The 16892-nt window shown below is 44.2% G+C and overlaps 1 protein-coding gene across 2 annotated transcripts in view; it reads right to left on the minus strand.

Moving 5' to 3' along the window:
* The window catches only part of LOC144600541 (tripeptidyl-peptidase 2-like), an 88598-nt gene that overhangs the window by 15534 nt on the left and 56172 nt on the right, over positions 1-16892 (minus strand). The window contains exons 23-25 of one of the 2 annotated variants that reach the window (XM_078412224.1): positions 14260-14338; positions 7072-7220; positions 1395-1482 (exon numbers count right to left, since the gene is read on the minus strand). In XM_078412224.1, the coding sequence (XP_078268350.1) occupies positions 1395-1482; positions 7072-7220; positions 14260-14338 (316 nt within the window). Of the gene's footprint in view, positions 1-1394; positions 1483-1709; positions 2077-7071; positions 7221-14259; positions 14339-16892 lie in introns of those variants that run through there. The other variant, XM_078412225.1, reaches the window with a different exon arrangement.

Genomic DNA, 16892 nt, shown 5'->3' on the forward strand with positions numbered 1-16892 from the left:
GGCAATAATGGAAGTTGTTGGATCACTAAAAATCAAAGCTCTGTAACTTACTTCACATTGACCAATCCTGCTTTAAACAAAGGAATGGATGCAGCTTTGAGTGTCTCTGTGTAAGTAATGGGCTGCATAATTTTTGATGGACTGGTTGATTGAAAGATACTGCATGAAAACAGGCACTTCAGCCCACCAAGTCCACACTGACCATCGATCACCCGTCCACATTAGTTATCCCACTTTCGCATCCACACCCTATACACTAGCGGTAATTTACAGAGACCAATTATGTAAAAACCTGCACATCTTTGGGATGTGGGGGGAAACCAGAGCACCTGGAGGAAACTCACAGGAAGATGCAAACTCCATGCAGACAGCACCAGAAGGCAGGATGGAGCCCATTCTCTGGCTCTGAGGAATTTGTGCTGGCAGCTCAATGTACATACAATTGGCACAGCAACACTAACAATCAGAGATACTGGTCAGCTTCAGCACAGTGAATTATCACCCCCAGCGACCAGCGGAGAAAAGGGAAGAGTTTCTTCACCAAGAGTTAGCTTAGTAATGGTGTAAAAGCACTGGCCTAATTAAAAAGATAAACACAGCAACAGTGTTTTGCAGGAACAGATTAGCTCTACTAATGAGCACGATTATTATGGAAAATCCAACGTGACATGAATTGTAACCGCAATTTGTTGGGGGAATGGTGATACACTAAAAAGTAAACGAGAAATGGCAATTTTAAAGATTTTTGGAACACTGCCGAAGCCAGCATTTACCACATCCTACAGTACCCTTAAGAAGGTGCAGTCGTGTACTGAAGCATCCTTGGCAAGGTCACGCTGGTTGTCCTACAAACGATAAAAGGACTGACATGGATGGCACAGCGGTAGAGTTGCTGCCTCACAGCGCCAGAGACCCGAGTTCGATCCTGCCCACAGGTGCTGTCTGTGTGGAGTTTATACGTTCTCCTTGTGACTGCGTAGGATTTCTCTGGGTGCTCCGGATGCCTCCCACATGCCAAAGACGTGCGGGTTTGTAGTTTAATTGGCTTCTGCAAATTGTCCCTAGTGTGTAGGATAGAACTAGTGTACGCCGATCAATGGTCAGCGTGGACTCAATGGGCTGAAGGACTTGTTTCCATGCTATGTCTCTAAACTAAACCAAGTCAGAATGAGACGTGACTCATAGACCTTGGAGACGTTGGGGTTGCTACATGTCTGCAGCCCTTGCCTTCCTAGATAGTGGAGGTTGCAGGTTTAGATGGTGTTGTCATTTGTCATCTTAATTATAAACTGTATTACAAATGTCTGAAGTGAATAAGAAAACCTAAAGAGCACGTAGGAATTAAGAAAACCTTCAATTATGTTATTGGATATAGCAGATAAGGGAGAACTTACCTTTCCTGAATCGAGGCTGTTGAGGTAAGCTGTATGTACAGGTAAGTGATCAGAGTACACCGTTACCAATTCCTCATGTAGATCCAATCTGTGAGAGAAGAAAATAAATCATAGTTGATCTGAATCTGTCATTGGTTTGGATATGGAGCTCCCAGGTGGACAAGTCACTAAAAGCTTGGAGTCCAAAGACAAGCAGCAGAAATGATGAAGATAAGACACAAAAAGCTGGTGTGATTCAGTGGGTCAGAAAGCATCTCTGGAGAAAGACGCGACACGAAATGTCTCCTATTCTTTTTCTCCAGAAATGCCTCCCGGCCCGCTGAGTTACACCAGCATTTTGTGTCTATCTTCAGTATAAACCAGATTCTGCAGTTCCTCCCTACAGCAGAAATAATAGAATGGGTGTGGCAGAGAGGCCTGAAGGTGGAAGACCAGGAAGATTAGTTACATTTGACCAAATGATTTCCAAGGATTTAAAGGTCTTTAATTTTTTTTAAATGGCAAAAGCAAATTTATGATTGTGTAGTGCAGCAGGAACAGAGTATACATCACTGTAAAGCAGCTCCAGAATACAGGAAATCTTGCTGGATTTCCAACGCAATTCCATCTCCCCTCAGATTCTCACTTCTCTTGATGCCCTCAGGAAGGGTGAACATCTACAGTTCCTGGGATCGATTACAAGCTGGAAAGGGCACAGAGAAGATTTACGAGGCTGTTCAAGGACTAGTACTTCCTTGGACGCAGAACAATGAGGGGGTGATCTTATAGAGGTCCACAAAATCGTGGGAGGAATAGATCGGGTGGACGCACAGAATCTCTTGCCCAAGAATCGAGAACCAGAGGACATAGGTTTAAGGTGAGGGGGGAAAGCTTTACTAGAAACCCGAGTGGTAACTTTTTTTTTTACACAAAGAGTGGTGGGTGTATGGAACGAGCTGTCGGAGGAGGAGGTAGTTCAGGAAGGTGCTATCGCAATGTATAAGAAAGATGTAGACAGGTACATGGATAGGATAGGCTTAGAGGGATATGGGCCAAACACAGGTAGGTGGCTCGAGTGTAGATGGGACATTTTGGGCAGTGTGGGCAAGTTTCCACACTCTATGACTCCTGTCTGGGTGCGGCCCTGTTGAGGGAAGTGCCCTGTGAGTAAAGTGCAAGTCTTTGGCTGCGAGTCTTCGGCGAGGAGGCTCAGGGAGGATGCCACACCAAACGCTGGAGAGGGCGAGACGCAAGAACGAAATGTCAAGCAAGTTGATTCAATGTGATGCTTGCAGGATGTGGGAGGTCAGGGACACTGCTGGTGCCTCTGGCTGCTACAAGTGCGTGAAGTGTATCCAGGTACAGCTCCTGAAGGGCTGTGTTGGGGAACTGGAGAAGCAAGTGGATGACCTCAGGTTCGTCTGAGAAACTGAGTCGTTCCACGACAAGTCCTACTGTGAGATTGTTACACCAAAGGTACTGGAAGAGAGAAGGTGGGTGACGGTGAGGAAAGGAAGGAAACTTGGAGTGCAAAGGTCCCCGGGCATTGTGCCTCTGGAGAACAGGTTCACCCACTTGGAAGCTGTCGGGGAAGAAGACGTTACCAGTCTGGGCGGCAGACTGGCCTGCAAAGCAAAAAGTGCTGTTGAGCCAAAACCAAAGAGGCCGACGTCAGGCAACGCCGTGGTAGTAGGAGACACCATTGGGAGAGGTACGGACAGGGGTTTCTGCGGCAACAGGCGGGATTCGAGGATGGTGTGCTGCCTCCCTGGTGCCAGGATCCAGGATATCATGGACAGAGTGTAGAAAATCCTCAAGGGCGAAGGTGAACAGCCGGAAGTGGTAGTGCATGTTGGCATAAACGATGTCGGAAAAAAGGGGATGAATATTCTGCAGCCTGACTTTAGAGAGCTCGGAAAAATGCTGAAAAGCAGGACATCCAGGGCGAGAGCAGGAACAGGGAGATACAGGACCTGAATGCGTGGCTGAGGAACTGGTGCAGGGGGCAGGGATTTAGATTCTTAGATCACTGGGATCTGTTTTGGGGTAAGGGTGAATTATACAAAAGGGCAGGTGGGGGACCGGCATTCTGGCAGGCAGGGTTGCCACTGCTACACGGGTGGTTTTAAACTAAATAAGGGGGGGGGGGGGGGGGGGTGTTAAATGGGATAGTCAAGGATGGAGTTAAAGGGAAAGAGAATAAAGGAATAGCTAATGACCCCAGAATTAACGGGAAAGAAAGCTCACAAAGGGATAGGAGAGTATGGCCAAGTGTGATAGGGATCGATGTGCAGGGTGAGATGAGTAAGGAATTGAAAGTATTGTATATGAATGCGCAAAGTATACGAAGTAAAGTAGATGAGCTTGAGGCTCAGTTAGAGGTTGGTAGATACAACATTGTGGGGATTACAGAGACGTGGATGCAGGAGGATCGGGCCTGGGAACTTAATATTCAGGGTTATACATCCTATAGAAAGGACAGGCAGGTGGGCAGAGGTGGTGGGGTAGCTCTGCTGGTGAGGGATGAAATTCAGTCCCTTGCGAGGGAAGACATAGAGACTGACAAGGTAGCGTCATTGCGGATTGAGTTGAAGAATTGTAACGGCAAGAAGACACTAATTGGTGTTATCTACAGACCCCCAAATAGCCTGGATGTAGGGTGTAAGATGCAACAGGAGTTAAAACTGGCATGTGAGAAAGATAATGCCACTGTGGTGATGGGGGATTTCAATATGCAGGTAGACTGGGGAAATCAGGTTGGTTCTGGACCCCAAGAAAGAGAGTTTGTAGAGTGCCTCTGAGATGGATTCTTAGAGCAGCTTGTAATGGAGCCTACCAGAGAAAAGGCAATTGTGGATTTAGTGTTGTCCAATGAACCAGATTTGATAAGAGAACTCGAGGTAAAGGAACCGCTTGCAGGTAGTGATCATAATATGATTAGTTTTAAACTGCAATTTGAGAAAGAGAAGGGTAAATCAGAAGTGTCAGTGTTGCAGTTGAAAAAAGGGGACCATGAAGGTATGAGAGAGGAGCTGGACAAGGTAGACTGGAAAGGGATCCTAGCAGGAATGACGGTGGAACAGCAATGGCAGGAATTTCTGGGCATAATCCGGAAGACGCAGGATCATTTCATTCCAAAAAGGAAGAAAGATTCTAAGGGGAGTAGGAGGCAACCATGGCTGACAAGGGAAGTTAGGGATGGAATAAAACTAAAAGAAAAGAGTAGCCGGAAGCCAGAGGATTGGGAAACTTTCATAGGACAACAGAAGGTAACAAAACGGGCAATACAGGCTGAAAAGATGAAGTACGAGGGGAAGCTGGCCAAGAATATAAAGGAGGACAGTAAAAGCTTCTTTAGATATGTTAAGAGAAAAAGAGTAGCAAAATAAAATGTGGGTCCCTTGAAGGCAGACACGGTGGAAATTATTATGGGTAACAAGGAAATGGCAGAAGAGTTGAACAGGTACTTCGGATCTGTCTTCACTACGGAAGACACAAACAATCTCCCAGATGTATTGGAAGAGGATCTAGGGGGGTAGAGGAACTGAAAGAAATTATCATTAGGCGAGAAATAGTATTAGGTAGACTAATGGGACTGAAGGATGATAAATCCCCTGGGCCTGATGGTCTGTATCCCAGGGTCCTCAGGGAGGTGGCTCTAGAAATAGTGGATGCATTGGTGATCATTTTCCAATGTTCAATAGATCCAGGATCAATTCCTGTGGATTGGAGGATAGCTAATGTTATCCCACTTTTCAAGAAAGGAGCGAGAGAGAAAACGGGGAATTACAGACCAGTTAGCCTGACTTCGGTGGTGGGAAAGATGCTGGAGTCAATTATTAAAGAGGTAATAACAGTGCATTTGGATAGCAGTAAAAGGATAAGTCCAAGTCAGCATGGATTTATGAAAGGGAAATCATGCTTGACTAATCTTCTGGAATTTTTTGAGGATGTGACAAGTAAAATGGATGAAGGGGAGCCAGTGGATGGAGTGTATCTAGACTTTCAGAAAGCCTTTGATAAGGTCCCGCACGGGAGATTGGTGACTAAAATTAGAGCACATGGTATTGGGGGTAGGGTGTTGACATGGATAGAAAATTGGTTGGCAGACAGGAAGCAAAGAGTAGAAGTAAACGGGTCCTTTTCAGAATGGCAGGCAGTGGCGAGTGGAGTGCCGCAAGGCTCGGTGTTGGGGCCGCAACTGTTTACCATATATATTAATGATTTGGAAGAGGGAATTAGAAGCAACACTACCAAGATTGCAGATGACACAAAGCTGGGTGGCAGTGTAAACTGTGAAGAGGATGTTAGGAGGTTGCAGTGTGACCTGGACAGGTTGAGTGAGTGGGCAGATGCGTGGCAGATGCAGTATCATATAGATAAATGTGAGATTATCCACTCTGGCGGCAAAAACAAGGAGGCAGATTATTTTCTCAATGGAGTTAGGTTAGGTAAAGGGGAGGTGCAGCGAGACCTGGGTGTCCTTGTGCACCAGTCACTGAAAGTTGGCGTGCAGGTACAGCAGGCAGTGAAGAAAGCTAATGGAATGTTGGCCTTCATAACAAGAGGATTTCAGTATCGGAGTAAAGAGGTTCTTCTGCAGTTGTATAGGGCCCTGGTAAGACCACATATGGAGTATTGTGTACAGTTTTGGTCTCCTAATTTGAGGAAGGACATCCTTGTAATTGAGGCAGTGCACCCTGGGATGGCGGGACTGTCATATGAGGAAAGATTGAAAAGAGTTTAGAAGGATGTGAGGGGATCTTATTGAAACATATAAAATTATAAAAGGACTGGACAAGGTAGATGCAAGAAAAATATTCCCAATGTTGGACAAGCCCAGAACCAGGGGACACAGCCTTAGAATAAAGGGGAGGCCATTTAAAACTGAGGTGAGAAAAAACCTTTTCACCCAGAGAGTTGTGAATTTGTGGAATTCTCTGCCACAGGGGGCAGTGTAAGCCAAATCACTGGATGGATTTAAGAGTTAGATAGAGCTCTAGGGCTAGAGGAATCGAGGGATATGGGAGAAGGCAGGCATGGGTTATTGATTGGGGACGACCAGCCATGATCACAATGAATGGCTGGCTCAAAGGGCCGAATGGCCTCCTTCTGCACCTATTTTCTATGTTTCTACGAGATAATTTCAAGATTCACAATCTGCTAAAATAAGCATTCTCACCTCAGTCCTCAAAGACGAGGTCCTCACCCTGCCCTCCAATTTCAGACTCTTCTCAACGGCAAAAACAGTGTTTCAGTTTCTACCCTTTTAAAAACTCCAAGAACGTTCTACGTTCCAATAAGAAATTTCCAGTTTTACAACTGTGGATTTCAGCTGTCCACCAGTGTGGAATGCTGTCGCAGCGGTAGAGTTGCTGCCTCAGAGTGCCAGAGTCCCGGGTTCGATCCTGACTATGGGTGCTCGCTCTATGGAGTTTGTACGTTCTCCCTGTGACCACGGGGTTTTCTCCCAATGTTCCGGTTTCCTCCCACACTCCAAAGACGCACAGGTTCGAAGGTTAATTGGCTTCAGTAAAATTGTAAATTGTCCCTAGTGTGTAGGATGGTGCTAGTATACGAGGTGATCGCAGGTCGGCGTGGACTCGGTGGGCGAAGGGCCTCTTTCTGTGCTGTATCTCTAAAGTGTAAATCAGCTTGCAATAAATTGGCTTTGATCGCCCAAATTTGTGTTACATACTTGGACAGCCACTGTATCTTGAGGTCTCTTAAAGCTTCCTCGAACATCTCTTTTGGTTCTTTTTCTTTTTCTTTTATTGGCTTGTCTTTGGTTCCGTTCTTTGTCTTGTTTGGCGGAGATATCAGATGGTAGAAGACAGTGTGCACATCCTGAAAATAATTGTACAATTAATATGCATGATACCACCATGCACATTCATGTAACAGCTCAAAAGGTGCACAGTGGCCCATTGATTAGCAAGGCCCTTGGATTAGTCACCCATTCAAAGCCCCATCCACTGACTGAGCAAAACGAATAACGAAGAATTCCAGCAACAGGAGCACTAGCCAAGAGTTTGAACACATATTATCTCATTTGCAACCTCTGCTCCTAAATTTCGGATATGACCCATTAGGGTCGCTGCACTGGGTGTTTACTCACAAAATTCTCTCAATAACCAGCAAACTTGGGGAGTCAGTTTAAAGATACTGAAGATGATTATCCAATACTACATTACCGCTCATCAAAGGGCTCAATGGAGGCTCAAGGAAAGTGGGAGCATGGGATCCATTGGCATTGCTATTTCTTGCACTCAATTTAATAATGCAAGAGTCAAGAGTGTTTTATTGTCATATGTCCCAGATAGAACAATGAAATTCTTACTTACTGCAGTACAACAGAATATGTAAAATTAGTACACTGTAAAAAGAATAAACGAGAGAAAAAAAGTCCAGTATGTATACACACACACATATATATAATATATATATATATACACACATACACACACACTCAAAACAAACAATAGTGCAATAATATCAATAATAGTCTATTGTCGTTCAGAGCTTATTTGAGGTTGTAGTGTTTAATAGCCTGATGGCTCTAGGGAAGAAGCTGTTCCTGAACCTGGACGTTACAGTTTTCAGGCTCCTGTACCTTCTTCCCAATGTCAGGAGTGAAATGAGTGTATGGCCAGGGTGGTGTGGCTCTCTGATGATGCTGGCTGCCTTTTTGAGGCAGCGACTCCGGTAAATCCCTTCGAAGGTGGGGAGGTCAGAGGCGGTGATGGACTGGGAAGTGTTCACAACTTCCTGCAGTCTTTTTCGCTCCTGGGCATTCAAGTTGCCGAACCTGGCCTTGATGCAACCAGTCAAAATGCTCTCTACCTGCAGAAGTTTAAGAGAATCCTCTCTGACATGCCAAATCTCCGGAATCTTCTCACGAAGTAGAGGTGTTGATACGCTTTCTTTATAATTGCATCAGTGTGCTGGGTCCAGGATAGATCTTCGGAAATATGCACGCCCAGGAATTTGAAGTTTTTGACTCTCTCCACCATCAAAATATAAACAGGATTGTGGGTCCTCATTCTTCCTATTCCAAAGTCCACAATCAGTTCATTGGTTTTACTGATATCGAGAGCCAGGTTGTTGTGCTGGCACCATTTGGTCAATTGGTCGATCTTACTTCTATTCTCTGACTCATCACATCTGTAATTCGTCCAACAACAGTGGTGTCATCGGCGAACTTGAAGATGGAGTTCGCGCTATGCCTGACTATACAGTCATGAGTATAGAGCAGGGGGCTGAACACCTTATGGTGCTCCCTTACTGATTGTTAATGAGGCAGAAGCATTTCTGCCAATTCCAAAAGACTGTTGTCTGTGGATGAGGAAGTCGAGGATCCAATTGCAGAGGGATGCACAGAGACCCAGTTCCGTGAGCTTGGTAACCAACTTGGAGGGGATGATGGTATTGAACGCCGAGCTGTAGTCTATAGACAACAGCCTGGCGTAAATATTTTTATTGTCCAAGTGGCCCAGTGCAGAGTGGAGAGCCAGGGAGAACGCACGAGAGGTTGAAAATGCCCACAAAAACTCCAGCCAGTTGGTCTGCACAAGTCTTGAGAACTCGACCGGGTATACCATCAGGTCCAGATGCTTTCTGAGGGTTCACCCCCACCTGAAGGATCTTCTGACGTCGGCCTCTGTAACTGTGACTGTATGGGGGCTCGAATGCAATTTTAGTATACCAACATAAATCCCTTTTACATTGTCAATATTGATTTATTTGTGTTGCAGTACTGACTACTCCCATCCCAAAAAGTACTTAATTGGTTGAAAAGTATCTTGGGACCACCGAAGGGTACACAGGACACTATGCAAATGTAACAGAGTTGTAGAGCACAGAAACAGTCCCATCGGGCCACTACCCACAATGCCATCCATACTCGCATTAGGACCATCGCCTCCTGTGGCATGTTGATCCAGTTACTTGTCGAGTGACAATCCTTTATTCCCTCTGAAATTAAAATGAAACGAGGAAGGGGTGGAAGGTCTAGGGATTCCTAAAGCCAATCGAAGTTTCCAAGCTCTTGGCAAGATGTACAAGAATTTACCTGCAATGCATTGGCAATTGATAGTTGGGGATTAGATACATGGGGATTAGAGTCATACAACACGGAAACAGGCCCTTCTCACGCCGATCTAAATTCCATTTTCCCGTTCCCGCCCATATCCTTCTAATCCTTTCCTATCCATGCACCTGTCCAAATGTCTTTTGAGTGTTGTAGTAGATCCTGCCTCAACTACTTCCTCTGGCAGCTCATTCCATATACCCATCACCCTCTGTGTGAGAAATTTGCTCCTTAGGTTCTTATTAAACTCTTTCCCCTCTCACCTTAAAGCCAAACCCTGTAATTCTTGATTCCTCTAACCTGGGTGAAGGACTCAGTGCATTTACCCTTTCTATCCACCTCATGATTTTATACACCTTTGTAAGACCACCCCTCAGCCTTCTGCACTCCAAGGAATCATGTACATAATCCTGTACAAAATCATGAGAGGAATAGATTGGGTACATGCACATAGTATCTTGCCCAGAGTAGGAGAATTCCAGCTGTGTTTATGCATGGGCCCCCATTTCAGGGCACCAGAATGTTTGGGACACATGGCTTCACAGGTGTTTGTAATTGCTCAGGTGTGTTTAAATCCCGCCTTAATGCAGGTATAAAAGAGCTTTCAGTACATAGTCTTTCAGTACATTGTCTTTCCTCCAGTCTTTCCATCATCTTTGGAAACTTTTATTGCTGTTTATCAACATGAGGACCAAAGTTGTGCCAATGAAAGTCAATGAAGCCATTATGAGGCTGAGAAACAAGAATAAAACTGTTAGACACATCAGCCAAACCTTAACCTTAAGCTTACCAAAGTCAGTTGTTTGGAACATCATTAAGAAGAAAGAGAGCACTGGTGAGCTTATTAATCACAAAGGGACTAGCAGGCAAAGGAAGACCTCTACAGCTGAGGACAGAAGAATTCTCTCTTTTAGAAAGAAAAATCCCCAAAACATCTGTCCGACAGTTCAGAAACACTCTTCAGGAGTCTGGTGTGGATTTGTCAATGAGCACTGTCCGCAGAAGGCTTCATGAACAGAAATACAGAGGCTACACTACAAGACGCAAACCACTGGTAAGCCGCAAAAATAGGATGGCCAGGTTACAGTTTGCCAAGAAGTACTTAAAAGAGCAAACACAGTTCTGGAAAAAAGGTATTGTGGACAGGTGAGACGACGATTAACTTATATCAGAGTGATGGCAAGATCAATGTATGGAGGAGAGAAGGAACTGCCCAAGATCCAAAGCATACCACCTCATTTGTGAAACACAGTGGTGGGGGTGTTATGGCCTGGGCATGTATGGCTGCTGAAGATACTGGCTCACTTACCTTCATTGATGATACAACTGCTGATGGTAGTAGCATAATGAATTCTGAAGTGTATTGACACATCCTATCTGCTCAAGTTGAAACAAATGTCTCAAAACTCATTGGCCGGTGGTTCATTCTACAGCAAGACAATGATCTCAAACATACTGCTAAAGCAACAAAGGAGTTTTTCAAAGCTAAAAAATGGTAAATTCTTGAGTGGCCAGGCATACCTTTTATACGATGAAGAGAAAACTGAAGGGGACTAGCCCCCAAAACAAGCATAAGTTAAAGATGGCTGCAATGCAGGCCTGGCAGAGCATCACCAGAGAAGACACCCAGCAACTGGTGATGTCCATGATTGCAGACTTCAAGCAGTCATTGCATGCAACGGATATGCAACAAAATACTAAACATGACTACTTTCATTTACATGACATTGCTGTGTCCCAAACATTATGGTGCCCCAAAATGGGGGGACTATGTATAAACCCTGCTGTAATTTTTACATGGTGAAACCAAAATGTGTAAAAATACCCTTTATTAAAATCTAACACTGTGCACTTTAACTATGTGATTTTTTCCTGTTACAAATCTCAAATTGTAGAGTACAGAGGCAAATAAATAAATGATGGGTCTTTGTCCCAAACATTATGGAGGGCACTGTAGGTTCAAGGTGAAGGGGAAAAGATTTAATAGGAATCCGAGGGGTAACGTTTTCACCCACAAAGGGTGGTGGGTGTATGGACCAAGCTGCCAGAGGAGGTAGGTGAGGCTGGGACTATCCCATCGTTTAAGAAACAGTTGACAGGTACATAGATAGGACAGGTTTGGAGGGATATTGACCAAGCGCAGACTAGTGGGGCTAGTGTAGCTGGGACATTGTTGGCCAGTGTGGGCAAGTTGGGCTGAAGGGCCTGTTTTCACACTATATCACTCTATGACTGCGAATAAAGACCCAGTCTGTCCAATCTTGCCCTACAAATCAGGCCCTCAATTCTTGACAAAGTCCTCATAAATCTTCTCTGTACAACTGGGGATATATTTATTCAGTTATGTGGGCATGCTGGTAATGCCAGCATTTACTGTCTTCCCTTGCTATCCCTGAACTGAGGCAGCGTTTTAGTTGACCACTTTGATGGGTCTAGTGTCACATACAGGCAAGGTCAGCAGTTTATTTTCCTGAAAAGCCGTAGATAACCAGATGTATTTTTACAGCAGTCCTGTAGTTCCGTGGTTTTCATGTGATTGGCTTTAATTTAAAGTTGATTTAATTATTTGAATTTAAATTTTCCAATTGGCAACTTCCTGATTCAATCCATCTATTTGAACGAACAGTCCTTCCATGAGCTAGGATACTGTCCAATCAACCACTACCCCATTGCAGACATTGGACTTTATCTATGGAACAGGTGTGTTACAATGTTGAGAGCTATATTAGTTTAGTTTATAGATAAAGTGCCGTAATAGGCCCTTTGACCCACCGAATACATGCCGACCAGCGATCCCCGCACACTAGCACTATCCTACACATGAGGGACAATTTATAATCTTTACCAAAGTTAATTAACCTACAAACCTGTAGGTCTTTGGAGTGTGGGAAGAAACCGAAGCACCCAGGAAAAACCCACATGGGGAGAACATACAAACTCCATACAGACAGCACCCATAGTCAGGATCGAACCCGGGTCTCTGGCGCGGTTAGGCAGCAACTCTACCGCTGTGCCACCGTGCCATAATAACTTCTGCACTCTGTAACTTTCTCATTGCTCTGCCCATTGTATTTGAGTTTGGGTTAATTGTACTTAAGTATAGTATTATCTGATTTGATTAGACAGCATGCAAAAGATAGGTTTTCACTGTAGTTTGGTACACGTGACAATAATCTAAGGCCGAATGATGGTCCTGGTTCCATGCTGGCAAGCTGGTTCCATAACAACCGTGACAACTCTGTGCCCCACTATCATTATCCATACTTTCTGTAACTTGGATACTGAGCTCTAAATTCCCTCGATATGCCTGAGCACCCTTCCCCCAGCTCCAGACATCGCCTCTTGCACCAACCTGAGGTGGTCTGACGATAAACCTTAGCTTGACAGCACATCTGTGAGGAGATTAGGTGCATTATGTAGAGTTGAAAAGACAACAGAAATGCAAGGTGTTGGGCTGTTGCTACATGCAAATAAAAAACACTCAGTAAACCATTCCTTCATCGCTACAAGCTGAAGATGATCAAATACTTGACCAGGGTTGCCAGGTGCAAAGAGCACGCTTGATTAATCCCTCCTGTGAACAGAACCGTGAAATCTGCTTCCTAATGGAGCAATCACCTGCAACTACAGAAACCAGTCAGCCAAAATCATTGACACAAATATAATTTCAACTCAACATCTATGCCTGGAAAATCCATTTGTGCAGTTTAGTTTGTAGAACTATTCCTGAGCTGAGGGATGAACCTGTTTGACTTCAAATAAAGCTACACCAAGCTAATATTACTCTCTTAAAGGGACAATCAATGCTTCACTCCAGGAAAAGGGCAGGAAAACCTCATTCTGTTAGGTTACAGTGATGTTTAATCTGAAACAATACAAGTCCCTGAGAGCAGCCAGTCGAGGTGGGCTCATAACAATTAGCTTGTTTTTTCAGATTCCAGAGTAGTAAATATAAATGCAGAAGCCGAGCATAACAAATAATTTTATTTCTACAGCTTCTTTCATAAACCCAGGTAGTCACAGAACTTTACAGCCAATGGGGTACTTTTGTCTTGGTGCGCAGTTGTAATGTACAAAAGGCAACACCTAATTTGCACACAGCAAGCTCCCACAAGTAGCCAATGATTATACCTTAGTGATATTGCTGAGGGAGCTTTTTATTACTTGCACTCCGGACAGTGGAGAGAACTCCTTTACAGTTCAAAATAACTGGATAAGATTTTTTTTTACATTCTTATTTTTTTCCATCCGTCATTTGGCTGGGCCCATGGAAAGGAAAGGTTGAGAGAGATATGAGCCAAACATGGGCGGATGGGACTAGCTTAGGTGTGACATCTTAGTCAGCAGGGATGAGTTGATCTGAAGGACTTGTCTCCGTGCTGTATGACTCTGTCCTCTGGGGCAATGGTCAATGGTTTCAAGGAGAACATGAAAGGGAAAGAGGCAGATGGAAGGTTTTCAGGAGGAAGCCCCAGGGGGAAGGAATGGGCCACTGGGGAAAAGGGCAGTGGGATTTTGAAACTCTCCCTCCAGACCTTGTGAAAATTGAGAAGAACATCTTGATAGTTGTGGGCATAAAAATGTAACGCAAATGAGCTGAGTTGAACCTCAGATAAAATGTGATCAACAGCACCTTGTTGAAATGTTCCTATATTGTTGCACCAGATAACAGCCAAATCCTGGGGCTAGCTAGATGCCAAACTAATCGTTAACTCCTAAGAAACAAACGTGCCACACAGATTGAAGGAGGACCAATTGGGCAGTGCCAACATGACTGGAATAGGCAACAGTACTTACAGCTTTCTTGCCAGTTTCAGTTTTAGAAAGGGTGAGTGTTCCCATTAGAAAGCAGCCAATTTCAAATCCTTTTGGAACTCTGGGGAGAATAAAAGAGAGAATTAATATCATCCTTATTCAAGGACACAGGGATATTGAGGGAACAATAATCACTGGAAATACACAGCAATTCAAGGCGGCACAATACTTGGCAGAGAGAACCAAGCCCATGCTAAAGTAGAGTTTGGGCAGGAAGGGAGGGATCCCAGGTCCGCCAGCCACTGACCAGAGACTGATAGATCAAGTGAAGATCCAACTGCTTCTCCTGTGAATGGACAAACTGCTGCACTTTTTGCGCTCACAATTTGCCGTGCATTTTCTTTATGTCGTAGTTTGGGCTGAGCATGCAATTCTCTGCCAATTTCTTGCTGTGATGCATCTGGATAGGATACTTCCTATGGAACATGTTCATGAAATCAACCTCCATTGCTTTCTGGCACAAGCAATTCTACAGACTCATGACCCTTTGGGCAAAATTCTTCCTCATCTCGGTCTTGAGTGGACTCCCCACAGATCTGAAACTCTGGTTCCACTAAAAGCCTGCAGTAGCAGAGGAAATTCAAACACTACTACATTTTTTCAATTAATCACACTTCTCAGAATTGTTTTCCAAATCTTGAAAAATCTTTTGCTTTTAAAGTAATTTAACTTTGAAATATTCCACTGAATCTTATTTCACTGCCCTGAGGCATCACATTCGAGATCACAACAATCCTCAGCATGATGTTCTTTTTGAAGCATAATCTCCTCCTGCTTTGTTGCCTTTCTTAGTGGAACCTGTGCCCTCTGATCATCAATCCCTTTGCCTGAAGAAACAGTTCTCCCTTACTCAAATAACCCCTTCTAATAAAGCTGCTTTTTCTCTGTGCCCACTCTAATGATCTAGCTGCTTTACTTCAGATGTTCAGGGGAGGGGGGTAAGGGGGCATTACTTGAAATTAAAGAATTCAACATTCATACTATTGGGTTGTATGCCACCCAAGCAAAATATGAGGTGCTGTTCTTCCAGTTTGTGTGTGGCCTCACTCTGGTAATGAAGAAGGCCCAGGACAGAAAGGTCAGTAAGGGAATGAGAAGGGAAATAAAATGGTTAGCAACCGGGAAAGTCAGTAGGCCTTAGCGGACTGAGCGTAAGTGTTTGGTGAAATGGTTGCTGACTCTGCACCTGGTCTCGCCAATGTAAAGGAGGCCACATCAAGAACACTCCATGCAGTAGGTGATGTTAGAGGAAATGCCATTAAGTTGTAAACTATCGAAGCAGAATAGGAGTTTGCATGCGGCAATAGAGAAGACCCATGGCAGAAAAGTCAGGATGGGAATGGGAAGGAAATTTATAAAGGTTAGCAACCGGGAGATCCAGCAGGCTGTGGCGGTCAGAGGGCAAATGTTTAGTGAAACAGTCCTCGAGTCACGTTTGATTTTGCCAATATACAGGAGTCCACTTTTTTTAATTGATATTCTGTTAACACTGCAGTCACACAAACAGCCCCCAGTCACCTCCATTAACTGATCACTTATTTCATTTAACATGGCTACTGTTTTGGCTACACAATGCATTTGCTGCAATGTACTTCAGAATGTAGCAAAAGGTATGATAAAGAAAAGCCGGGTTCATTTTTTCTGTATCATCTGCAAGATTCTTACACATGTTAATAAAATTCATAATTTGTGAAGTGAAGATATCTAACAATGGAACAAATATGGAATGATATTCCACTGGGAGATGCCTCTTACTGTAAAGTATGCAACGTTTCATGTTTTATGCATGTGTCATTTGACATGCTATGCCATTACTAAATTATTAAACATGCCAATAACAAACTGTTTCTTCTCTGCATTTATATCTGGAGGCAGCTGGCAGCAGTTCACAATATTAATAGCAACTTGGAACATGATGAAAATATGAGAGAAAAGTCACACTGTTGAGAAATACAGATTGGCCCTGGTATTTTCCCACATTACAGCAATGTACATTTGGAGAAATTTGATAGCCAAATGAGAGCTCCAAGTGCAATGAGATGATGCCTGGATTATTAGTTTGAAGCGCTGGTTTTGCTCCAGTGTTTTAACAACACAATAGTCCTCTTCCACCCAGTATCACTTCAAGTTTTCCTCTCCGCTCCTTATCTGACACACTTTGCTCTCTTTTCCACATCTAGGCTTTGTCACTATCTCCATCCATCTCCCAATCAAACCACCCTCACCTGCATATCCGCCTATCACTTGCCGGCTTTGTCCTGGCCCCACCTCTTTTCCTGCTCCCCCACCCCTTCTCCCCACTGCACCATCTATCAACCAGAAACGACGTCTACCCTCCAGAGATGCTGCCTGACCGGCTGAGTTCTTCCAGCACTTTGTGCTTTGCTCAAGATTCCAGCATGTTCCTTGTATCTCCCCTGCTCTTTTTGCCTGTGGATGGATCTTCTACATCCAGCTGAGGGAGCAGACAAGACCAAGCCAACACCTCATGAAAGGGAAGCTTCCCAAAGTGGAGCAATCTCGACACTGGAGTGTCAACCTACATGCTCAAAACCTGACTTCACAACTTCTTGCTCAGTGACAGGAGTCTCTCCTACTGAGCCACCGAAATAGAA

Source organism: Rhinoraja longicauda, chromosome 15 (assembly GCF_053455715.1).
Source record: "Rhinoraja longicauda isolate Sanriku21f chromosome 15, sRhiLon1.1, whole genome shotgun sequence".
Lineage (NCBI taxonomy): Eukaryota > Metazoa > Chordata > Chondrichthyes > Rajiformes > Arhynchobatidae > Rhinoraja > Rhinoraja longicauda.